Source organism: Sodiomyces alcalophilus (genome assembly GCF_042370955.1).
Source record: "Sodiomyces alcalophilus JCM 7366 unplaced genomic scaffold ACRALscaffold_1, whole genome shotgun sequence".
Taxonomy (NCBI): Eukaryota; Fungi; Ascomycota; class Sordariomycetes; order Glomerellales; family Plectosphaerellaceae; genus Sodiomyces; species Sodiomyces alcalophilus.
In genome coordinates, this window is record NW_027263532.1 from 4,991,071 (window position 1) to 5,014,831 (window position 23,761).

Below are 23,761 nucleotides of genomic sequence, written 5' to 3' on the forward strand. Positions count from 1 at the left end.
GCCTTTATATATGACGCCATGATCGTCGATGTAACGGCGGGTATATCGATCGGAGTAAGGTAGCTGTAAGTGGTGGAAATATGGATGATCCATGAGGTCCTGGGGTTCATTAAGGGGGTTTCAGAGGAGTATCGAGCATCCTTACTATGTAGATTGATGAGAACGGTAACTATGACCCATGTGCCTTAGTTGCCTGTCGATCACTGGCCTTTGGAAGAAATAATACCGATGGGTGGAATCTCGATACAAGATGACGCCTGGGAGTTGTCCCGCCACCATCATCTCCATGCAGAAACTCTAGACAAGGTCCATAGAGCACTTTACTCCTTGCTTTTTGTAGGTTTTCCAGCAGTGACGCTGACTGGTGAAGATCTTGACATTCAGGGACTTGGTTTCCATGGACGGGACAGTGAACGGTGTAGATCATGACGCCGATCAGCCCCTTTCCATCCTAGCAACCTACCAAAGCCAGCTGCGAATGGACAAACCACGATACCAAATCCTCACGGCGGGTTTGCCTCCGTGTGATTTTAGTATCTATTACCCACCTAGATCCTACCCCTCGGGTAGCGCCCTAATCAGATGCCCTTTTGATACCTCCTTATCCCTAATGGCCGGTTTCAGCCCCGGAGCCATTGCTACTTCGGGCAACCTCACTCCGCCGTTTCGGCATTAGATTCCAATAACCGGGGAATAGAGACCCAAGCTCTGACAATGTCACTCGGGGAACCCTGTGACAAGTCACTTCTCAAAGCGAGCAGGGGAACTGCGCAAAGTAGGCGTTGATTCCTCTCCTCGCACCCCCTGGGAGGCGGGCTTTCTTGCCGAGTTGAACGATGAAGCCTGATAAATGGGCGTTCCACTGGAGTATATGACAGAGTCTAGCCAGTTGATGTACTCGGAGGGACCTCGAGAGAGCATGGTATTTCATATCTCTGTGTCTCGGGCTGGCTGCTCAGTCCCGAGTTCTAATGCCCGTTTTCTATGTCTTAAGGCACCGGCTCTGACCCCGAATACACTTGAACTCCACTAATGTTGCATATACGGGCATAGGAGATAGCTCCCTGAGAAGTCATTTGAATGATCGTGAGCAGGCCAAGCTTCCAAAGCCAGCTAGGTCACGTATTGTTCGGGTCTGCACCCGCCACAAGATAGGAGAGATGCCTTCTTCAGTAAATATCTTTGCAAGACTTTTGGTGGTCATCATACATACTTTTACGTGCCTAGTTCCATCTACTACTATGAATTATTCCAAATGTCAACGCAGCCCAAGACAATAACCACCCAGCCATGTGCCCAAGATCCCATATCCTATCCGTCGCCTTGCGCATGTCATGGCTAGCTGCACCCTATGTATATATTCCCGTCTGCGCATCGTAATAGTTCAAGGCCTGGGTTTGGCCAACCTGGGGGGAGTTGTAGATCGAAGCATCCCAACTCCGACCGCAACTTGACAGTACTCAAGCAGCATGCATTTCTTGAGCTTCTGTATCTGAACGAAATTCAGAAGATAATAAAAGATGCCGCGAAAATGAGAGCTGTATAGATCGTCGAGAAAGTATACTCAAACTCGAACCACGCCGCCTGCCCGCCAAAAGCAATCTTCTTACTCTCCGCCGTGGGGTGCGCGACACCCGTTTTGGCGTCCCTTTCGAGAAGCAGCTCGCGATCCGGCATGGCGGGCGGGTCGATAGCGTATGAGATTGGAGTCCACATGGAGTTGCATAAGAAAATGAAAGTGAGCGGGGGCCAGAAGGCGTGAATGATGAGGCACCTCATGATAGGCACAGCACCGAACCCGCCACGGTAGAAGCAGCGGAACGAGGTCATGACCGCACCGGTGAGGGTGAGGTAGACGTAGCCCAGGTGGAAAGCAGCCATGTAGTTCACGAGAACAGCCCAGATGCGGCGCAGCATGCCCTTGCGGTTCTCCAGCTGGCGCTCGTTGAGGGCCGAGCCGAGGGATCCCGTCGGCTTGAATGCCTGCTTCTGCCCGCCCAACCAGGTCGGGAGGACGAAAGAGCGGATGATGCAGAGAGCCAAGTAGGGGGACATCCAGAGCTGGTAACGCGACCCGCGCTGACCGGTGTGGTAGCCCGCGGGGAGGAACAGGGTGAGCTCGCAGAGGCGATTGGTGACCACGGCGGCGAAGCAGGTACGGATGAGCCAGCGGAACTGCTCATCGGTGGCAAACGCCACGAGGGGTCTCCCCATGACGAAGATGACGGGGATGGCGAAGAGGGAGACGGTCAGGAGGATGGTGTACAGGCTGAGCGAGGCGTACATGAAGCCCGAGAAGCGCTGGGCAAAGCTCATGTGGCGCACCTTTTCACCGAAGAGGCAGAAGTTGAGCTTGAAGGACGTGTCCACCGTGCCGACGGCCCAGCGGGTCCGCTGCTTGATGTGGCCGCCAAAGTCCTCCGGCACGGTGCCAAACTGGAGCGGTTCGTGGATGTAGGCCGTCTTCCAGCCTTTGCCCAGCATCAGGGTCGACGTGGCTACGTCTTCGGCGAGGGAGCCGAGGGGGAAGTTGCCAATCTGGTCGAGGGCTTCCCGCCGGACGACGTAGCCGGATCCCGTGCACCAGGCCACTTTCAGGGCGTCCTTGATGGGCTCGATGACGTGGACGAAAAAGTCGAGGCTTTGGGCCAGGGGGTCGGACGGGGGAGTGTTGTAGAAGAGCTGTGGTGGGCAGGCGAGGGCCATCTTGGGGTCGATGAGGAGATGGGGGAGAATAGCACGGAGCCAGTGTTTCTCGGGGATCTGCAATAAAAGTTAGCATTAAGGATTCATCCTCCGAGATGGGGTTAAAGGGTGGGTGAGGGAGTTGAGCGTGAGGCAAAAGTGGGAAAAGGGGGAAAAGGGGGAAAAGGGGAAAAGGGGTAAGGGGTAAAAAAAGAGAAAGGGGGCGTGGTGGAAGAGAAACAAAGGGAAGCTCACCATATCAGCGTCCAGAGCAGCCATAAAAGGAGCCGCACCTCCAGGCAATTCATGGACAAGTTCAAGGCCATAGTTTAGATTCCCAGCCTTAAAGTGATGCGGCACGCCAGGAATCTTCTCGCGAGCCATATAGTAGAGGTTCGGAAACATGGTCTTGGACAACACATGCACACTCTCCTCCAAGCCCTTGGATTTACCGTCATCCAGCACAACAACCCTGAACCTATCCCTCGGGTAGTCCAGGTCGCAGGCTGCCCGGACGGTATCCAACACCAAATCGTCATCCTCGCCGCAGCAGGTCACGAAGACGTCGACGGCAGGGACATCATCTGTGGCGAGGCGCAGCTTGGGGCGTCTCCGCTTCTTGAAAGCCCACACAGTCCAGATGTTATGCATCATGGAAGGAATGGCGACGGCGACCTCGACGGCGATGAAGACCCACGCGGTGTGGTAGACGGCCTTCCGGGCCTCCTGGGCCCAGATGACGCAGGCGATGCGCAGGCCGAGGTAGGTGAGGTATAGGATCGTGTTGGCGAGGACGAGGAGGGGGACGAGGCGGAAGAGGAAGCGTTTCCAGCCGTGCCAAAAGTCGACGTCGTCTCGGTCGTGGAGGTGGACTATCGACTCTTCTTTCTGAACCCACTCTTTGGATAGGACGGAGGTGGGGGTCTGGTTGAGCAGGTTGGAGAGGCTGGCGTTGCTTTGGTACTGTGAGGCAGACTCATAAACCGGTTAACGTTGCGGAATGGCTGGAATGGAGGCTTCAGGGAGAAAGGAGAAAGGAAAAAAGGGGCATTGAATCTAACGACGCGCGACTATGGACCTGGACTTACTCTCGGAGTGGACGGCACTGACGCTGAAGAGTCGTAAAAGACGGTCTTCCCTGGGTAAGGGGGCGAGGGTTGTTGCTCGGCTGGTGTGGCCCGACCAAGCAAGCCGGGAAACGAGTCGGCTTGCGACTGGACAAGAGTCTCGGAGGAGAATGCCGACGGAGGAAGAGTCGGCGACGGTCCGCCATCCTCGACGGCAAAGGCCGGCCTGGCGAGGCCTAGTTCGGGGAGGGTGGGAGCATTGGAGCTCGAGTTCCGCATCTCAGGCAGAACGGGACCACGAGAAGAAGATGCCCCGTCCGAGTTGTTGTCGCTGCCGCTGGAGACGCTGTGGAAGGGGTTGAACTCTTGCGAGCTGCTGCTCCCCTGCTGATTGCGTTGTTGGCCCGCCATATTGGGACCGTCGGGGCAGAGGATGTCCCTTTCCCGAATGCGGTGGCGTGCGTCCCGAGGGCCTTGTGGTCGTCGTCTGGGCGGTAAAAAGCCACCCGGGGAGTTGGAAACGAGCGGACGGTGGCCCAATGGCTGCAACACGGACGAGGGGAAGAGACGTATGCCTTGGACAAAGACAATGGGGAACGAGGAAATAAAAAGAATGAAGCTACAGCAAAAGGAAGACGCAAATACAATGTCGTGCCTTGGTGACAGAACGGAAAAAAAAGGGAGGAGACGAGGAAGATACTCAGGAAGAGGGACCCAAAGGCCGCAATATGTCCAGATGAAGCCGAACGACGTGCCCGGCTTCCCAGAAATATGACATTGTTAGGGACACCTTGCCCGAGTCGGACTACGGTCGTCTTATGTTATTTCCCCCTTTTTCCTTTCTTTTTTGTCTTTCTCCGTTTTCTTTGCGTGCCGCGTCAGGGGAGTGGGGAAACAGTAAGGGAACTAAAAGATGAGACTCTCCTGGGAGCCTTGGGATGATGAAAGGAAGCGAAATGGTGATGTCTGGAAAGTCAGTCCGTCTCCGGTCCGTCGCCAGTCCGACTCCTAGTCCGACTCAGTTCCAGGGACGGGGCCAGAGGGAGCGTGAGACTGAGCATGAGGAGGGTCTTATGTTCTATAGTAGAGTAGGTAATCAAAGGTATCATGATAGCCGGAAAAGCTAGGAGGAGAGGGGGAGTACGGGTGTGTGGTGGTGTGTGTAAGTGGGCGTCTTTGGTGGCTTGGACGATGCCCCGGGTCTAGTAGGGGGCGGCCTGTCCGGAGACTCGGCCGACGCCCATCGCTTCGCCAGCGTCGTGATGTTTGGTATTATGCCAGATCCTCCCTGGCGTTGGAGCTTATTTTTCTTCTTCTTTGCGGTCCTTTTTTATTTCATCATGTCTTTTTCTAAACCTTCCCGGCATATTACAACGCTCGTCTCGCTGTCCATCCTCAACGATATGCACCGGCTCTCTGCCAGCTTCATCTCACATAAGCCCTATGCCTACTGTTCGCTGAATCATCTTCAAAATCATGTCTCTAGGTACATGTATCATTAATACCTATTACTTTGCTCCCTTTCTCGGTCATTTGGAAATCGTCGCCTTGTCCAATCGTCCGGGATCTTTCCAGCACCGTCCTCATTTCTCACTCAACGTCGCCCCCTTCCTCTCGTATGATAAGCAACATGTTTTTGATGAACCGAGGGACCTTGGATGAACCCGTCTTCCCAAGCGAGGATCATCATGTTAAATTCTTAATACACTAAACACGCTTTTGAACCGTCTAGATGCTCATGCACAGCCTACGCGACGGACCTGGACCTTCGGCAGTCAGCGATTAGACCCAACTCTCCATGGCAAGTAAGAAGATCGGTTCTATTCGCACCCTCGTGTTCCTGAGATCTGTGGGTACAATGCTGGGCACTGCAGGATATCTCATCATCACCCCGAGAACAACACGAATCGACAGGAAAAGCGCGGGATTAAGCTGGGAAAGACATCATTTTCTCTTCTTCTTTTCTTCCGCCTTCCTTTACACCTTTGCCATCCCCTTTCTGGCTTACATGATGAGTCTCGGCAGACTGGATTTCCATCGAATACGAACCTGTATAGCAATGGCATAAAAACGTTGGGATGCCACGGAGGCCAACAGGGAGAATAAGGACCAGAAAGCAAGGCCATCTAGATATCCCTGACGTGTGAAAGACCGGCAATCGTTAAACCGGTTCCTTCACAGACTACGAAGCGCCGCACAGGATCCTGTCCCACTCGCCCGTCTCTCCATCTCAGGGGTAACGTTCTCACCCTTATTAGTCTGTCCCGTTGCCATCGGGAGTGCCTCGGCGGCAGCCTGGTATGACGTGACAACTGTCCTCACCCAAGCCAGCCACTCTCTACCTCTTACCCCCTACCCTATCCTTAAGCCCCTTCCCCTTTCCCTCGTCCCGTCTTTCACAAACCCTTACCAATCCCGCTTTCCTTGCCCTGCGCTCAATACGCCAAACCATCGTCATCCACAGACTCTTTCTTCCTGTGGGAGTCAGTCCCCCTCGGACCCTCGACTCTCCGAGCCCCGTTTCTGTTTGTTAATTTTCCCCTACTTTTTCCTTTCCGTCTGCTTCCACCCAGATGTCTCGCTCCTCTTCCACTGTGTGCTCGAAGCCCTCGCTCTCCGACCCCCTTCGCACCGTTCAACCCCCTCGTCCCGCCCCGGTCGCCATGGGTTTAAACTTCCGATGGCTCGTCAATGCCTCCCTGCTGGCTTTGCCCATCGCCGTCACCCTGGGCATCCTCTTCGCCATCCAGACGGGCCGCGAAGTAGCAGGGAAACCACCCTTGTTCGTCGATAATGGCATCACAAAGGCGCAGTATTGTCAAAGGTCCTATGGTATACACCCAGAGTCGATAGGCTTGGAGTATACATGTGAGTTCTTTTCCCCTTATATTCCTGGACTGAGAAATCGGACTGATCGCGGCTCGTCACAGTGAATCCCAACCAGTGGGGATGGACAGAAGGCGAACCTGGAGGGCTTTGTATGAACGTAAGTCAGGGAATAGTCTCCGTGATATCTCTTCACCACTCACCACTTCCAGGTCACATCCTTCAACAACGGAACCTACGCCACAAAGTCTACAGCTCCTGAATTCTCCGTAACCTGGGAATACCCGCCCGGTCCTATAACCCAGCCCGTCCATGCCTTTCCCAACATCAAAGTCGAATCCACCGTGTTCCCCGTCCGGCTGCGGGACCTGAAGAGCGTCGACGTCGACATCGAGTGGACCTACGGCATCGGTAACCGCACCACTTCTTCCACCGACGAGGACGAGCTCGACCGAAACGCCGTCAACACCAACGTCGCCATTGATATGTTCCTCGACAGCAGCAAGAAGAGGGCTAAAGATAGTACCAAGGCGGCCTACGAACTCATGGTTTGGCTAGCCGCCATTGGGCCCGCTACCCATCCCATCGGTCTCCCCCAGGGTGTCATGGCTACCGAGATACTAAATGGTGTCAGCTTGTATGTCTTTTCCATCCCCGATACTTGCACTGGGTCTTTTTGATTTCTCTTATGTTCCTCCCTCCTAGGAAGATATTCGACTAACAGCACCAGCTCACTCTACGTCGGACGGAATAGCCTCAAGCAAAATGTGCTAACCTGGGTCGCCTCGGAACCCGTCGAGAAATTCCACGGCGACCTCACTCCTCTCCTACGACGCGTCTTGACCGGAACGGGCTCGTTCTACCCGAGGGACTCAGACTACATAGGCTACATGGGTTTAGGATCCGAGGCCTACCATGCAAATACCCCCGTTACCTTCCACGTGTCGGAGCTTGCCATGGACGTGAAGGCATCGTCCTAATGGCATAGCATTGGTCTGTGGACTGGTCAGACGTATGTGTCGGTGATTAGAGATAGCAGCCCCTTTTTTTCCCTTGTGCCTAGCGTCGCTTGGCGTATCTGTTCGTTTGTCTGGAACGCAAGGCAAGGCAGGGAGCTCTGTGCAGCTATGTTCTTATATGGTAGAGATGGACGCGCCGAGCTGGAGGGCCTTATTGTACGTTGTGTATACTTTAGTTTATTCGCATCATGGCACTCGGTCAAAACGGTTAATGGGGAGCGATGGATGGCGAACTTTGGCAGTAGACAACAATGAAATTGCATACGTCGTTGAGCTGGGAGTCCGAGTCTCTATCCGTACAGGAACCAAATGATGAGATGAATAAATCCATTTTGTTCTGTTTCTATTTTTGCGTAGACCGACTAAACCATGTGGTGGAGGGGTCTTAATTCGTCTCATTGATCACCTCCGTACACGTGTACAATCACGAATCACCGGCATCACATCTCCGACGTCCGACCCCACTCGGCCCCGCCGCCCCGGTCACGGCTCCGGCCCACACAACCACGGATTTCAGAAGTTGCTAATTTATGGATGACTGTTCTCTCGCATGCACAACGATTTCCAGATTGATTTGCCTCCCCGAGGAGATTTGATGAACGGCGTGGGCTGCTGGCAAGCGGGGTGTGCCGCGCCGTGCTTTAGTGCTTACGACGTGTTTAAAATCCGAAGTCCTAGCTGAGCTACTAGATCTGTACAATCGAACCACACCTCACTCCAAGTCTTTAGAGTGGATATGCCAGGATATGGACCGTGGGCGACTCTGGGACCATCAGAGAAGCAAGTGCGGTCCAGTCAGTCGATCCGGTGCATGGAGCTCAATGATATTACCGGTATGAGAAGCCACAACGCTACGTCTACAGTCGGTTGCGTACATGAAGGAATTTGAATAATACAAACCGAGCCATATGTAGATGGGCCCGTTACCACTATATACTGGCGGTCGGTAGCCACTACTCTGGTTCTTCTCGAGCGTTCATGTATTCGGCGTATGTCTTGGCGGCTGACAGGGCCCGTTTTGAACGATGAAAGGCTAGCAGCTAGCAAAGTCTCTGCGTCAACTGGCAATGACCAGGAAATCTCAAACTTCAGTGGCAAGAGACGTCAAGTATTAGATCATATTGATTACGCCAAGCTTTGGCGTCTGACCATCTCGTATACAGATGCAAACTCGCCTCAGTAGGTTAAACCGCCCTGTCTCCCATCGCCTCCTATATTGCTCAGATACAGTTAGGTCTGAGGAAGGTTCAGTGCGTCTGAAAAGTTTGCATATGATTGTATGAGAGACAACAGCTGCAGCATGACGAGGGTAGGCTACCGTCTACCAGCATCGGAATAGGATGTCCGGACCGGCAAGAACATAATCTATCAGTTGATTCTTGGCGCATCACCCACGAGTTTGGTGAATAGGGATTCTTGGACTCTAATGTACGAGAGGTAACATAGGGTTCACTAAATCTGGTGATACAAACCTTGACATTGATATCAATGCCACTTGGTTTTCCGAGGCCATGTAGTTTGGGGAATTGTTGGTAGCAATAGAGCAGCAAAACTTCTGGACAAACATAGAGTAATGGGAGAACACATGCAAGCACTGTCAGGGAATCAGGTGGAAATCGAAGAACTAGACAAACAAGTAGGTAGCGATGGGAACATGATATAAAACACGGCCAGACTACTAAGCAAGGTCAACGATTTTCATTCCTATTATACAACCATATTAATTTCTTAATGGCTATATGTATGTTACAGAACCGTTATACCTCTATATTAGTCCTTTATGTATTAGCTACGCCTTACTTAGGGGTGGAGGAACGGCGGAATTCGAATTAGTTATTAATTATCCGTGGTTAATTATCCTAATAGCCTCACTGATATCTAAGACTGCCGAACGCATATACTTATTATCAGCATCTAGTACACAAACAGGAAGCAACAGGAACAAAAGAACGCAGAACGAAGACATGTGCCGATTAATAATATACCTTCGAATTCCACGCGCAGACGCACCCTATCCTTCGCAACTCTCCTTCTTACTTATTTTCCCACTTTTAGGTCTATTAGTGCCCACTACTATAATATAGTAAAAACACTAATAACAACTAATTTCCTACCCCCCCCCTCCCCTAGGATAGCCCCGGCTACCACGCAAAACGCCGCCACGCTAGCGCCTATAACCCTAGAGTTTTCGGATAACCCTCTAGCCGCTCGCCCTTTAGCGACCATAATAGCTATCGTCTCGAGCCCCCTCGCGAGAGAGGGCTCCCTAAGGAAAAGAGTTACTGCTTCTTTACTACCCGCCTTAGGGCTCCCGACCACTATCAGGACTTAGAGACCTACTCTTATTTTTCGCCCCCCTATTAAAAAGAAGAAAACGCCCGGGCCCCTAGCCGGCCCGAGTAGATCTATAGTAATCTTATTTAGTAATAAAAACCTATAAAATAAGACTATAGCTAAGCTCTTAGTAATCAGAACCGTATAGGAGTCCTTTTATTATATTAAAAAAACCCTAGTCGACTCGATTAAACATATACTAAAAGATCTCTTAGGCGATTACCCGGAGGCCTTAATATACTACTCGGAGCTCTTAGCCGATACGCTTAAGAAATTTATTCCTGTAGGCCACTAAGATAACTATATAAAACCACGATTCTAGTAAGGATCGAAACCCTATACTAATACTATAGCGAACCCCCCCGCCGCTATAACCCGAACCTATACTAATACCGCTATAACCGGAGTAACGGCGCCTTTTACTCCGGCGGCTCCGAGTAGTATATAGGCTATATAAGTAAAGCCTAAGAAACCTTAATAGGCGCCCTAGGACTACCGGATCTTTATCCGGCTCCTTAGCGATAACGACTATAGTATAATCGACTTAGTAATTATCCGTCGAATAATTATTAAATACTATTAGGTTAAGGATAGTTATATTATAGGGGTAGCTTGGGTTCCGATTAGTTTCGTGATTATTATAAACTCCGTAAAAACACGATTAGCCTTATTTACTTATAATACTAAGCTTTCTAAACTATTTAATATAATAACTATTAAGGGAGCCATGGTTTAAAGCACCTATACTATCCCCTACGTCCCCTTAAGAGTCTATAACTATATAGGCCCCGTCGCCGTTATAGGACTAATTAAAGGTAAAGTTACCTTGATTATAGGACTAAAGCCTAAGCGCCTTACCCCCGCTAGAGGGCGATACCGACCCGACCTTAAGTCCTAAACCTAGTACGCCTCCTTTAAATAATAAATACCCTTATTCTATATCTATTATAGCGGGCCCGCCCGCCTCCTAGACTAGAAGGGGACCCCCTCTTAGTATAAGAAATACTTTAACTAGTATAGCGCCCGCGCCTACCACTATAAACAGCGCTACTATATATATGGTAGACCCGAACACGACTCAGACTATAAGAATATAGTCGCCTAGTATATAAACTATAAAGGCCTATACTATAACGACTTTAAGGGCTACCTAGCTCGCCCTAAAACCCTTAATAGGGTCACGACTAGGCTATCCCCGGCTTAGCTTAAAGAGATCCGTAAGGAGGGCTCCCGCTATTATACCTTAGCTAGAAATTAATAAAACTAGTAAAATAATAACTAAGCCTTTAAAAAAGCGGTACTAGACCCGGAACCTGCTATAAAGGCTATACCCTCCGCGATAAACCCCGGCCTATCCCCTACCGCTATAAAGACCCTAGACTCAGAAACCCCTACGCCTAGCCCGTAGGACTCCCCCGCCCCTAGCTTAACGGCGGCCCCCCCCTTATCCCCCCCAGCCTATAAATAATACTCCTAACTTCCCTTTACCGCTGCCTAGATAGTAAAGGAAAAGGAGATTATTAATAAGATTATCGCCCGCTTTCTAGTTAGCGAAGGAGGCACTACCCCCGCTCCGCTATTATCCTAGACTAATATAGATATAGAAATAGATATCGACTTACCCTAGTAAGCTTCGTTTACCCCGAAGCCCTAACGCTAATCCCTATACCACCGTTAATAATATAGAAAGACCTTAAAGTCTTTTAGGCTAATATAAGAAAAGGCGGCCCTATATATAATATCGCCCTAAACTATATATTCTATAACGGCGCTAACGTTATCCTAATCCAGGAACTATAGTACTCCTTTAATAGGGATATTAACGTTACTAAGATATACCCCGGATATAACTACCTCTCCCTTATATAAACGTAGGACTTAAGGTTTACTCGCCCCTGGGTCCTTACCTATATTAAGAAGAATACTAGTACCCCCGCCCCCTTTAACCTTATAACGCCCTGCTAGGATATTCTAGGAGTAAAGATCCGCGGATATTATATTGTTAACGTTTATAAAGACGGCGATAAACTCTATATCCTTAATATCCTTAATAACTAGGACCCCCTACGCGGTATCCTAGTCGCTAAGGACTTTAACGTATATTACCCGATATAGTAACCGGGCGTAACCCCGAACCACGGGGCGGTATATTTCGCTAATTAGACGGAACGGCACGCCCTCGCCCTGCTAAATACCCCGGGTATCCTGATACACGATATAGGTAATACCCTTAATCTTACTTTCTCGGATATCCCTCTCGCCTCGGTATAGGTAATAGACTATCTATATATTAGATCCGACTACTCTATTCTTATTATTATTATCCCCTATCCCCTCCCCTATTACCCCTAGAACCCTAACCGCTTTCGCCTCCGCCTAGAGGATATACTAATCTTCGTAATAGAAGTAAGTATAAACGCTTAGCTACTATTAAAAGCCCTCGACACGACTAAGGACCTTAACACCGCCGCTATCGCCCTTATTAACCTTCTCCACGGCTCCTTAGTCACCTTAGGATAACGCTGCCTTATATTAGCCCGAGTAGTAAGCTAGTGGAATAACGACTACCGCGAAGCCCAGAGACACTACCTCTAAGCCCGCTAAGCGGACCCCGACTTAATCGAAGCCCTTAATACCTAGAACCGCCTTAGAAAAACGGTTAGGAAAGCTAAAGCTATATACTAGTAAAAGCAGATTAAAGAGATTTATTACGATAAAGATCTTTACCGTATTATAGGCTAGTATAACCCCCGCCCCTAACTATAAACGCCCCCTCTCTAGGATAGTAATAGGATAATCACCGAGCCTAGTAAGAAGGTAGACTCCCTTAGAAGGAGACTACTAAAAAGAACGTTATCCTCCGATAACTTCCCCTTACTTACCCTAATATACCCGAGGCAGATAATCCCCTAGTAGGAGTCTATCCACCCTAAAAAGGTATAACGGGCCGTCTTATTAGTCGGAAATACCACCCCTAGCGTAGATAAGGTTATTATTATAATACTATAGGCGGCCTAGCCGGTAATCCGGTTATATATAATAAGACTATATTAGGCCTGCCTTATACTAGGGCACTACCCCCGCCCCTTCTAGGAAGCGGAGGTAGTTATAATCCCTAAGCCGAACCGGGACGCTAGCTTTTATAAGGGCTAAAGACCTATTACACTACTCTTATACTTAGGTAAGGGGCTTAAGCGATTAGTCGGACGTAGACTCGCCTAGGCCTGCCTTACCTATAAGGTGCTAAACCCCTAGATAGTAGGCGCCCTCCTAAAACGATTAGCTATGGATATTATAGGTACCCTAACCTATAATATCGAGGCAGCCTTTAGTAGGAAGCAGGTCGCTACCCTTATAATATTAAATATCGAGGGGGCCTTTAATATAGTCCTAAAGAATAGACTATACTATAGACTTAGGGAATAAGGCTAGCCTTATAACCTAGTCTCCTAGGTCTTAAGCTTTATAAACGATAAGTAAGTATAAGTCCGGTATAAGGGATATACGACGGAGATATCTCCTTTATAGTATAGCCTCCCGTAGGGCTCCTTAGTATCCCTTATCCTCTTCCTACTATACACGGAACTAATCCACCGGATCGGCCCCGTATAAACCCGTTTCGGATACGCCGATAACTATATAATCCTCTGCGTCGGACCTAATCTAGAAGACACCGCTAAGCAGGTATAAACCCTGCTTAACGATATTACCTGTTAGGGCTACTAAAATATAATAACCTTTAACCCTATAAAGACCGAGGTTATATATTTCTCGCGCTAACAGGAGTCTAACTCTCCCGCTATACTCTATAAATCCTATTATATCCTCCCGGGTAAAGCCCTTAGATAGCTAGGAATCTGGCTTAATAAGACACTATCTTTTAAGACGTATATCGAGACTAGGGCGGCTAAGGCCCGGTCTAGCACCGGCTATATCCGGGGACTTAATAGGGTTTACCGGGGGGCCCCCCTAGCCGCGATATATAAGGCAGTTTATATAATCGTGCTCCTAAAGGCCCTTTTCGGCTCCGAGGTTTAATACCCGGGGGAAACCCGGTCTTCTATAAAAAGACGAAACGGGACCTTTAAGAGAGTATAAACCGGCCTTATCGACTAGATTAGGAAAATACAGGTCGCTATTAACCTCGCCCTATAAGGCTGCCTGCCTATCTAGAAAATAATACCGGTCCCTGCTATGCTTAGGGAGTCTAGCACCCTACCGGTTAAATAATTACTCGACACGGTAAGGATAAGATATATACTCCGCCTCGGAACCCTTAACGGTATATACCCCCTTAGGGAAAGGATCCGTACCTATAGGCCGCTCCGGAATAAAGGTAACCCCGCCCGGCCTATAATACTTATTAACGCTGCCTAGGCGTTATTTAACCTACCCTCCCTAGTACTTACCCTACTAGATTATAGCAGGTTCCCCCTCTCCCCTAGGACCCTTATAGATAAGGAATTAGCTATTAAGGCCCTCGAAGCCTTCCTAGTAACACGTATAGGGGAGGATATAACCGTCTTTAGCGACGGCTCCTAGCTTAATATCCCCTTAGGAGCCGGAATAGGATACGGGTATATAATATATACTGGCTAAACCCGGATATACCACGGATACCGCCCCCTACCCCGCGGCGAAGTCTTTAACGCCGAGATAAAAGGAGTAAGGGCCGGATTAAAGGTTACCCTTAGAATAGCCTATACCTAGACGGGCATTAATACCCGATCGATTACTATCTGCTTAGATAATATATTAGTTATCTAAAGTCTTAACGGCCCGTACACGCCTATCTTATTATAGGAGGCGTTCCTTAATTTCCGAGAGATCGCTAAGGGCCTAATTCCGGTAGATATCTAATAGGTACCGGGATACACGGGTATCGAAAGTAATAAGATAGCCGACCGGCTTATAAAGAGAGGGGCCTATATTACCCCCCACTTCTCCCCTAAGCTAACCTATAGCTATACTAAATAATAAGCAAAGAAGGCTATTAGAATAGCCTTCTAAGCCTAGTAGTAATAGAATAAACCGACCGGCTATTAAGACCTTAACCTCGTGGCTATTATAAAACCTACCGGCAAAATCCTTATCCTTAAAAGATAATAGCTATACTAGCTACTAGCCGCCCGCTTAGGCCACGGAGACTTTGCCCGTTACTACGCCTATATAAACCATAAGGACGTATACACGATATACTCCTATAGGAAGCGGAAAACACCGGCCTACCTACTCTTTTATAAGAAAGCTCGCGGGAGGTCGGCGCCCTAGATAGGACGCAGAGAACACGTCTTATAATAACTAGGACCCGAATAGCCTAGCTTTATCGACCTCCTAATAAAGACTAAGTTCTTTACTAGGATCTATCTGCGTTATAGCGCCCCGGACTAGCCTAAATATCTATACCCTTCTTAGCCGCCGAAGGGTTATAACGTTACTAGACGCTCGCCCCGGACCTAACTATTAGGACTATTTACTCTCGCCTACCTCCCCGGAGGGATCGACGCTATAATAGGACTCGGGCCCCTATAAACGCCACGCAGGCTCTTACTATACTAATTACCGTATTTATACCTCCTATTATAGGTAGGGATACTTTATTAGTATACTAGACTACTAAAAAGCCAGTAGGCGTTTAACGCCCCGCGGCTCCGCGTATTATACCACCTACCTAAACCTCCTAAATAAGTCCACTAATACTTATAGTTTAATACGTTGTCTATGCTTTTATTTATTTTACTATAGTATGTGCGTAGTACTGTATAAACACTGTATTTAAATTATATGCAAAGGCGGACGACCACTTTAGGCGTCCTTTGCTCTTCTTAGAGATCCCCTAGACGTTAAATAATATTATTATTATTATTATCACCCTATCCTTCGCCTAGACCCACGAATATATTAAGGATATTATCTAAGACGACGTCCACGGCGGCCTCGACTTCTTATAGGATATATAATACCGCGACCACGATATTACCCTAACCGCCTCCCGCGCCGACGCTCTGCACTTCTTCCTCGCCTAGTCGCCTATTATAACGATATAACGCCCTTAGACGCTATTACCCTTGCCTTAGACACCGTCCCCCTTACTACCACGTCCTTAGACGCCCTTACTCTTACTACTACGCCCTCGGACGCCGCCTCCCTGGAGAAGTTGCTAGGTCGGATTTTCAGGCGGAGCAGCAGGCGGGCAAGAGTCGGAGGTCCAGACGGGGAGTCCAGGAACTCAATCCCCCATTGACGAGGGCTAACCAAAGGGAAAACCGGCTTTATATTGAAATCATGTCGTGGAGGAAGGGCCCGGCCTGTCGGGTGCGATGGCGGGGAGCGAAGACCACGGGTATCTTGCAGTCAGTCTCTCAGTCACGTAATCGCGTTGCAAAGATGTCGTCAGAAATCGATAGTGACCAAGAGCTGTTCATTTCAAGATGCGTGCCGTGCAGTCAATCTCGTCCTCAGGAATCCGCAGAAGCTCTCGAACAAGCTCGCATCATGGCCCTCCCTCCAGCGACAACCGACCGTCATACCGGCCCTCGTAATGTCGAGGTCGATTTCGAATCCGAAAGCGCAGGGCCCAGACCCGTCAGCCATGGCCTTGACGACGCCGTCGAACGCCCCCTCCCGCTGCAGCGCCGCCTTCTTCCGCCTCCAGGACCGACTCCACACGTTCTCCGGCGCCCGGCCCACGCCGCGCAGCTTCTGCCTATCCCAATCCCAGGAGACGAGCTCGAGCGAGCACATCAGCTCGTCGATCCGGGCGCCCGTTTTGCCGACCCCGTCTTCGAGCGGGAACGACGCGATTTCGGCGTCGAGCTGCGGTGGTAGCATCTTCTTCCACTTGTCGGCCTTCATGCCCCTCGCGGCGGCGGGAGAGGGCCGCATCGGCGCGAAGCTCCAGGCGATGGCCCACCGTCGCGTCCTGTTCCCTTGCACAAACTCGGTGACGGCGTAGTTGTGGATCCCCTTTTCGCGCAGCACGGAGACCAGCGTCTCGAGACTGGATTGCTTCCCCAGCATGGATGAGTACCAGTGCACCTTGTCGCGGATTTCGAGCGATTCGTCCAGGATGCGCTGCACGAAAGCAACCTCGCCGCCGGGGGTGACCATCTCGGTGAGAGAACCCGTGCAGGCGGTAAATGGTGGGCGGGACTTGTTTTTGGCCGAGGCGACCATGTCTGCTTCGGATTCGTAGAATGGCGGGTTGGTCATGACGAAGTCGATGGTTGTCGCTACGGCGTCGAGGGGGAGTAGGGGATCAGTGGCGAGGCGGGGGAGAATCTGGATGCGGTGCTGGAGGTTATTACGTTCCACGTTGTTCCTTGCATAGGTGAGACTCTCGGCGTCAATGTCTAGATGCGGCCAGAAGGGTCAGTCCTGGTTTCCTCAGTTTTACAATGGTATTGAGTGAACAAACCCGTGGCGACAAAAGACCAGTCACGCTGGGTACATCCAAGGAGCGGGTAGATGCAACTTGCACCCGTGCCGATGTCGAGGCCCGTCAACTTGCGACCCGGTTCGTCGTAAGACGTGCTGTCAAGCAGGTCCTTGAGCCAGAGAATATAGTTGTGACGATTGGGGACCTGACGGAAATGACGTGAGCGAGAGCGTAACAGATGGATGAGGCTAGGAGTGAATAACTAACGGGAGGACATAGTCGGTCCTTGGGGAGTTCAATCTCCAGTCCGAAATGAGCCTTGAGCAGCGTCTTGGTGAGCTGCATCACGGCTTCTGGCTCGTTAAAGTCGAGATTCCCGCCTCGGAGTCTGGGTCACCAGTAAGATGTAAGGATTTCAACCGACAGGCATCTTATCCAGACGAGCTTACAGGGCCTTGAAGTCCGCATCTTCGCGTGCGAGCTGCCGAAAATCCGGCTCCGAGGCGTACAGCTGGCGGTAGTAGCCATCTGCTTTGACGCCGGGCTCTTGTGGCCGGGGGAGTAGGGTCGGCGATGGGCCCCGGTGCCTGTGTTGTTCTGTCGACACTGGTTTTGACGGGCTCTTGTCGTCGGCGTCCCATGAGCGTTTGTGTCCACCCATGCCTGGTCGATTGGTTTGTGTTGGTTGATGAAGGGTGAAGTGGGTGGTCACGTCAGTGAGATGAGAATTGAGTCACGTGTGAGGTGACGCGAAATTGTACGAAAGTACCTACCCGGAGCAACCAAGTCACGTGCGTTGGGAACGACCAAAATACCCTCGACGACAAACCGCAACACCATTGAGAAACCATGTCGTATTTCCAAGAATTTGACTATATGGACAGACCTGTATATAACTTCTTGCGTGAGATGTCATTGATTGAAGACAGCGTTCGTAACCTCGTTTCGTCAAATCGTCACCTATGCATGCCATGCGTGAGATCATCATGCATTCGTACCCCCGAGTCCTCAGCGACCCAGGAGTAGAATCCTCCAGCGCCACCCATCAAGCAGTTTGATGTCCTTCTCGTTAATCTCCTGGCCATCGTAAATCTTGTGATACACAGACTTGACGCGTTTGCTGACCGTCTTGGCGACCATGAGCGACACCTCGTTGGAGAAGACGTAAAGCACGGCGAATACGAAGAAGGCCATGCTCCCAAAGCCGCTGCGGCCCAGGACCGTGTCCTTGATGCGGGACAGAATCTCCCGGCTACGCGCAAACGCGTGTTCCGTGTCGGTGACGGACTTGTCTTGGTCCTTCTCGTCGGGCGAACGGCGAAAGAGACGCTTGACGACAGGGATGACGGAGGCACTGTCGATCGTTAGCTTGACACGGTCACGTAACTTTGCTGTTTGCAAAGCTGGGTCGAAAAAAAGAAAAGAAAAGGGAGGACTGGGACTGGACTCACACAATGCCACCAATCAGCCATTTCCTCCATCTATGCGTCTCAGCCTCCTTGATCATGCTGCGCACCTCCTTCCTCACGACCATGAGATCCTCCATAGCCCGGGCCGCCTGGACGCGAAGCTGCTGGTCGAGCTCGGCGGACTTGGTCCCGCCATCTGCGCGTTTCCTCTTCTTCTGCAGCGATAGGTACTCGTGTAGGGCCGTCTGGGCCTTGGTCCTAGCAGAGCGAATGCCTAGGGGCTCGGTGTCCGTGGGTGCCGATAGGCCCTGCGGGCCCTGCGGCACGAGAGGGGCGTATCCAGGGCCTGGTGGTGGCTGAAGGGCGCCCGGAGGAGGATGCTGCGGAGGAAACTGAGGATGGGGACCGTCGCCTGGTGCGGAAGGTGGGAACATGGCGGCCGGGCCGGGCATCTGTTCTACGCCCGGTGTGGCTTCGGGGCCAGCAGGACCGGGAGGAGGGCCGAATGACGGAGGGCCTCCATAGACTGGGCCCGGTTGAGGGGACGGTTGGCCCCAAGGTCCGGGTCCGAAGCCGGGCTGGGAAGGGTCCTGAGGAGGGTATCCACTCCCGCCCGACATCTCGTAGTACGAGGAGTTCTCGTGAGGCCGTGACGTTGGTTGATCCATCGTCGGAGGTGGGGAAGAGATCTAGGTGGCCAACGGAAGGGATGGGTGGGAATCGTGGCAGCCGGGAGGAATGTGAGAGGGTGAGATGACGGTCGCAGTGACGATGGTGAATTAAAAGTCGACGCGACAGGTCGACGAGTGACAAAAGGCGGTGGCAGGTAAGGGAAAGAGGTTGGCGGGAAACTGTGGGGCATTAATAGCAGGTACTTTCGTACCTAGGCGCCTATGAAACCACGGGTACGTCAGGCTCACACGTGTGTCGGGGTTCCGTCTCTGTACTTACGTGGCATTGTTTTCTTTGGAGAGGATCAGTCATGGCACAAGCCTCTTCAATGGGCACACCGGTCGGTCAGTAGCAACATCGATACGAAACGATTTTTTCCCCTGCATTTTGCTGCGAAAAACGCCAGTTGAAGGAAGCTACCTAGCCCGTCTCCGGCCCGTCGGGACTATCCGGCGCGGCCTCACGATGGCCTCACCTGTGCCATGAACCAGGGCTGCAATGTCCCATGGCTCCCTGGGCTCCCCATACCCATTTACTTCGACACCATAATTCTTTCACTTTAAGGGCGATCAGCCTTCTAGGCCTTTTGTTCATCTTCGCGCCGACAGTCGTGCCTTTCGTGGAGTCGACAGTACGACTCTTGACCAACTGGACCACCTGCGCGCCTCAGACCTCAGTTCCTATTATCGTCATGATGAATGAAGATGATAAGATTAAAAAACGATCTCGGGGGGTCATGATGCAGCTTGCATACCTACCTCTCTACATCGTGACCTTAGGTACGGTGACATAGCACCTATTGTTAGGCGCAGTCGGTACTGCTACTGAGCCAGTAAAAGGCGGATCCTAATACTTCTTAGTCATCTTAATTCGTACCGGTACCTGCCCGTTTTCAAGAGCATCGCATCCTTCCATTTGCCTTCACGGAATTCTCCTGTCACCGCGAAAGAACGGTGAACTTGCATTGCAGCACCAGGTCGAAGCAAATCATGTCCAACAATGCCAACTCCCAACCCTCGCGGTTCACGCCGCAGAACCAGACGCCGCACGAGCGCCTCGCCTCCAACACGGTCGGCCTGGTAGCGCTCTCCGACTTTCGCAAACGCCGCGCCGAGGCCCTCGAGCAGCAGGAACGGGAAGCCCACGAGGCCGCCCTCGTCAGCGGTCGCGCCTCGGCCCTCGCCACGCCGGACCGATCCCAGACTGCGACACCCAACAACGCCGCGGCGGCGGCGACGAGCGACTCGGGCGAAGGTGGTCCGGCCCGGCCCGCGAAGAAGAAGAAAAAGAGGACCGCGACGCACAAGCTGTCCTTTGCGGGCGAGGAAGATGAAGAGGTGGCGGAGGAGAAGAAGGCGCCAAGATCTAGACCAGATGCGGTCGGGAGCCCGGCTGGCGATTCAGAGGAGGAGGGGAACAAACCACGGGTCATTGTCAACACGTCGGTGGGCATCATCCCGAAACCGAGGACCAAAGCGGCGTTACGACGCGAGGCGGCCGAGCGGGAGGCACTCCGGCGAGAGTTCCTCGCTATCCAGGAAGCCGTCAAGAACACCGAGGTCGCCATCCCTTTCGTCTTCCACGACGGCACCGATATCCCCGGCGGCATGGTACGGGTTAAGAAGGGCGACCACATTTGGCTGTTCCTCGACAAGACCCGCAAGGTCGGAGCCGACCTCGGGGTGGGCGGTAAGAAGTGGGCACGCATTGGGGTGGACGATCTGATGCTGGTCCGAGGTTCGGTCATTATTCCACATGTGAGTGTACCCTGAGTTTTATTTTCTATCGTTCTCTATCGTTCTTCTCTATTGCTCTTCTTACTTTTTCTCTTCTCTTTCTCTTCTCCTCTTTCTCTAACGATTGAGTCCATTGCACCGATTGCTCGGCTAACATTTCTATCTGCCGGTCTATAGCACTACGACTTTTATTTCTTCATCATCAACAAGACGCCCGCTCCAGGCAACCGTCGCCTCTTCGACTACTCCGCCGAGGCTCCCGCGACACCGCCCGTTCCCGAGACCGACAGATCCCCCTCGGTCGACAGCGACGATGCGTCCACCAAACCGCCACGCGGCGGCCTCACAACCGCGGCGGCGCTAAAGGCGGCGGCGGCCCTGGCGCTGCCCAACATCAAGACGCTCGAGGGCGCCGGGGACGAGCCGTCTTTTACCAAGGTCGTCGACCGGCGGTGGTACGAGCGCAATAAGCACATATACCCCGCCAGCACGTGGCAGGAGTTTGATCCGGAGAAGGACCACGAGTCGGAGGTTCGTAGAGATCAGGGCGGGAATACGTTCTTTTACTCGCGGTGAGGGAGTGTGGGCGACAGATCAAGGAAGAGTTTCTGAACTTGTCTTCTTCCCATTTCTTCACTTCTTCCTCTTTCTTCGGGTTTGTTTGGTCGTCTGGGGACAAGAAAGTCACGGCAGTATCGGTATCGGTGAAAAGCATACGCACACACTGCCAAGACGTCGTTCAGCATACGTCCAATCGATGCATTCAATACGATCGAAAGAGCCATTGGACGACATACCTTGGGATTCCAGCTCCTCAGCCGGCCAAGATCTTACCGACCAGGATGATGGCCGCGAGGACCCACCACCCGGGCCAGAGGAGGAAGAGGAACGTGGTGTTGGCCATGGGGCCGAGAATCGTGAGAGCAACCTCGAGTTCGAGTTTCCTGCGGAGGCGGCGGGCGAACCTGGTCTTTCCGAGGCGGGCGAGGGCGCAGCAGGCGACGTAGCCGACCTTCCCGACGACGGAGCTGGAGTTGTAGGCGACGACGAGGAGGTCCTTGGAGACGAAGATGCCCAGCACGGCCAGGGTGTAGGCCTGCATGACGAGGGCGTACGTCGCTTGGCCGAAGACGTGGTGGTAGCGGAGGATGGGGGAGAAGGCGGGCTCGATGAGGGAGACGAGGTTGGAACGTTCGGGCCTGTTTGGGGTCGGTTCCCGCCGTGTGGACGGGGCGATGACGGAGGCAGATTTCATGTTTGTGATGTTTGGGGTGGCGGTGGCGATGGTTGAGGGGGCGTTTGATCGGCGAGGGGATGGCGGTGGTGTTCGAAGGGGCATGGTCCGTTGGCAAGACGTTCCTTTGCTCAGCCCACCTGTTGTTCGAGAGGGTCGGGACGTATCATGGCATTGGCAAGAAAGTGTGTGCATCTTGGTTTTCGCTTCGGCCGGGACACCGGGAGAGAGAGGGGCGGAGGGCTTTATTTACAAGAGAAGAAACGAACCCCACAGTAGGAAGATGCACGGGTTTTTCCAAGAAACGTGCCGATTTGACGAATATTATGATAATACCTATATTATGTCCCACGCTACGGCGCTTGGGTGTTGTCGAATTGAAGCCATACGAGGGGCATATTTATGTACATGTACAAAGGGGTGGGTCGACGTCACAGATGATGCCCCACCTGATCACAAGCCGGTCTAGAGACACAGGGAGGGTCGTGGTAGAATCGTGAAGAAGTTCGTAGCCAAGATGGGTTACGAAGTGATGAAGGGTTCAAGAGAACCATTGGGATTAGGATTATAGAGATATCATTCATTACATTGTAAGTTACAACAATACTATACTCTCTTCATCTCAGTGACAAGTTTGAAGAAAAGCAGTACACTTTCAACCCGAATATTTTCTGTACATTGTTGGACCCGCCCAATGACGTTATGTGACCGAATCGAGTCGAAAGGAAGGGGTTGGTCTAGACCCCCACACTAACATATGTACAGTTCTTTTTTGTTAGGTATGTACATTGTACAGTACAGTCTTGTTCCTTTCCCGTTTCCCCTTTTTCCCATGTTCATGCGCTCTCTGTTCTCTTCCCCGCCTTCAGTTTGAAACCCCTCTTTTTCCTCGTCCTCATCCCACAGGACTCAACACCATCGCCAGTTACTAGGCGAAACATATTTAGGTTGTTACCCTATGTCTGTCTGTTTGTTGTTTACGAAGATCGTGCCGGACCTTGACTATGCCATGTCGCTCCTACGGCCAACTGCCTATACACGTGGCCGCCATGATTCGCTCGTCTCTACAGCACTATGCCCTAAAAACAGGGTAGTGCAACTATTTTGGTCTCATTGCAACTAGTCCCTGAGATTGGACTCGAATGCTCAAAAGCATGTCGATATACTTGTATGCTATCTGAAGAGGAGGGGTGGGATGCAGGTAGGACCGTACGAATTGAGTACACTACACCCACCTGTCGAGCATATTCGTATGTACCTAAAACTCTCACACTCAATCACTGTATCGGTACCTTGGGTGATGGTTGCGATGGTGGGGTCAATGTCCCTTTCTGTTTCCCATTCGCCCTATCCTGCAGCCATGGAGGTGTGCTGGCAGAGCGAAGCATGTCGTGTCGACAG

At 51.6% G+C, this 23,761-nt stretch overlaps 7 protein-coding genes across 7 annotated transcripts; 3 read left to right on the top strand and 4 right to left on the bottom strand.

The window, feature by feature from the left end:
- Positions 1–18: 18 nt before the first annotated feature.
- Positions 19–676, top strand: ACRALDRAFT_205129 (uncharacterized protein; the record flags this gene model as incomplete). Its single annotated transcript, XM_071021605.1, has 6 exons — positions 19–30; positions 97–117; positions 190–306; positions 341–351; positions 385–522; positions 625–676. 6 exons carry the CDS (start codon positions 19–21, stop codon positions 674–676), a joined length of 351 nt encoding a protein of 116 aa, XP_070880052.1.
- An 827-nt stretch (positions 677–1,503) lies between these two features.
- ACRALDRAFT_1066582 (glycosyltransferase family 2 protein) lies at positions 1,504–4,163 on the bottom strand (the record flags this gene model as incomplete). The annotated part of the gene is made up of 3 exons (XM_071017365.1): positions 1,504–2,763; positions 2,941–3,648; positions 3,774–4,163. 3 exons carry the CDS (start codon positions 4,161–4,163, stop codon positions 1,504–1,506), a joined length of 2,358 nt encoding a protein of 785 aa, XP_070880053.1.
- Positions 4,164–6,325: 2,162 nt separating this feature from the next.
- ACRALDRAFT_1066581 (glycoside hydrolase family 12 protein) lies at positions 6,326–7,558 on the top strand (the record flags this gene model as incomplete). Its single annotated transcript, XM_071017364.1, has 4 exons — positions 6,326–6,620; positions 6,683–6,738; positions 6,791–7,215; positions 7,309–7,558. The coding sequence occupies 4 exons, from the start codon at positions 6,326–6,328 to the stop codon at positions 7,556–7,558; spliced, it is 1,026 nt and encodes a 341-aa protein (XP_070880054.1).
- Positions 7,559–15,783: 8,225 nt separating this feature from the next.
- Positions 15,784–17,975, bottom strand: ACRALDRAFT_1038023 (uncharacterized protein). The gene is made up of 3 exons (XM_071015080.1): positions 17,577–17,975; positions 17,349–17,514; positions 15,784–17,283 (listed from the first exon to the last, which is right to left on the bottom strand). Exons 1-3 carry the CDS (start codon positions 17,652–17,654, stop codon positions 16,358–16,360), a joined length of 1,170 nt encoding a protein of 389 aa, XP_070880055.1. The 5' UTR covers positions 17,655–17,975; the 3' UTR covers positions 15,784–16,357.
- A 170-nt stretch (positions 17,976–18,145) lies between these two features.
- Positions 18,146–19,482, bottom strand: ACRALDRAFT_1073373 (uncharacterized protein). The gene is made up of 2 exons (XM_071018092.1): positions 18,761–19,482; positions 18,146–18,663 (listed from the first exon to the last, which is right to left on the bottom strand). Exons 1-2 carry the CDS (start codon positions 19,384–19,386, stop codon positions 18,318–18,320), a joined length of 972 nt encoding a protein of 323 aa, XP_070880056.1. The 5' UTR covers positions 19,387–19,482; the 3' UTR covers positions 18,146–18,317.
- An 897-nt stretch (positions 19,483–20,379) lies between these two features.
- ACRALDRAFT_2096962 (uncharacterized protein) lies at positions 20,380–21,702 on the top strand (the record flags this gene model as incomplete). The annotated part of the gene is made up of 2 exons (XM_071022807.1): positions 20,380–21,147; positions 21,304–21,702. 2 exons carry the CDS (start codon positions 20,380–20,382, stop codon positions 21,700–21,702), a joined length of 1,167 nt encoding a protein of 388 aa, XP_070880057.1.
- A 238-nt stretch (positions 21,703–21,940) lies between these two features.
- On the bottom strand, positions 21,941–22,465 carry ACRALDRAFT_2024903 (uncharacterized protein; the record flags this gene model as incomplete). The annotated part of the gene is made up of 1 exon (XM_071020270.1): positions 21,941–22,465. The coding sequence occupies one exon, from the start codon at positions 22,463–22,465 to the stop codon at positions 21,941–21,943; it is 525 nt and encodes a 174-aa protein (XP_070880058.1).
- Between the last annotated feature and the right edge of the window lie 1,296 nt (positions 22,466–23,761).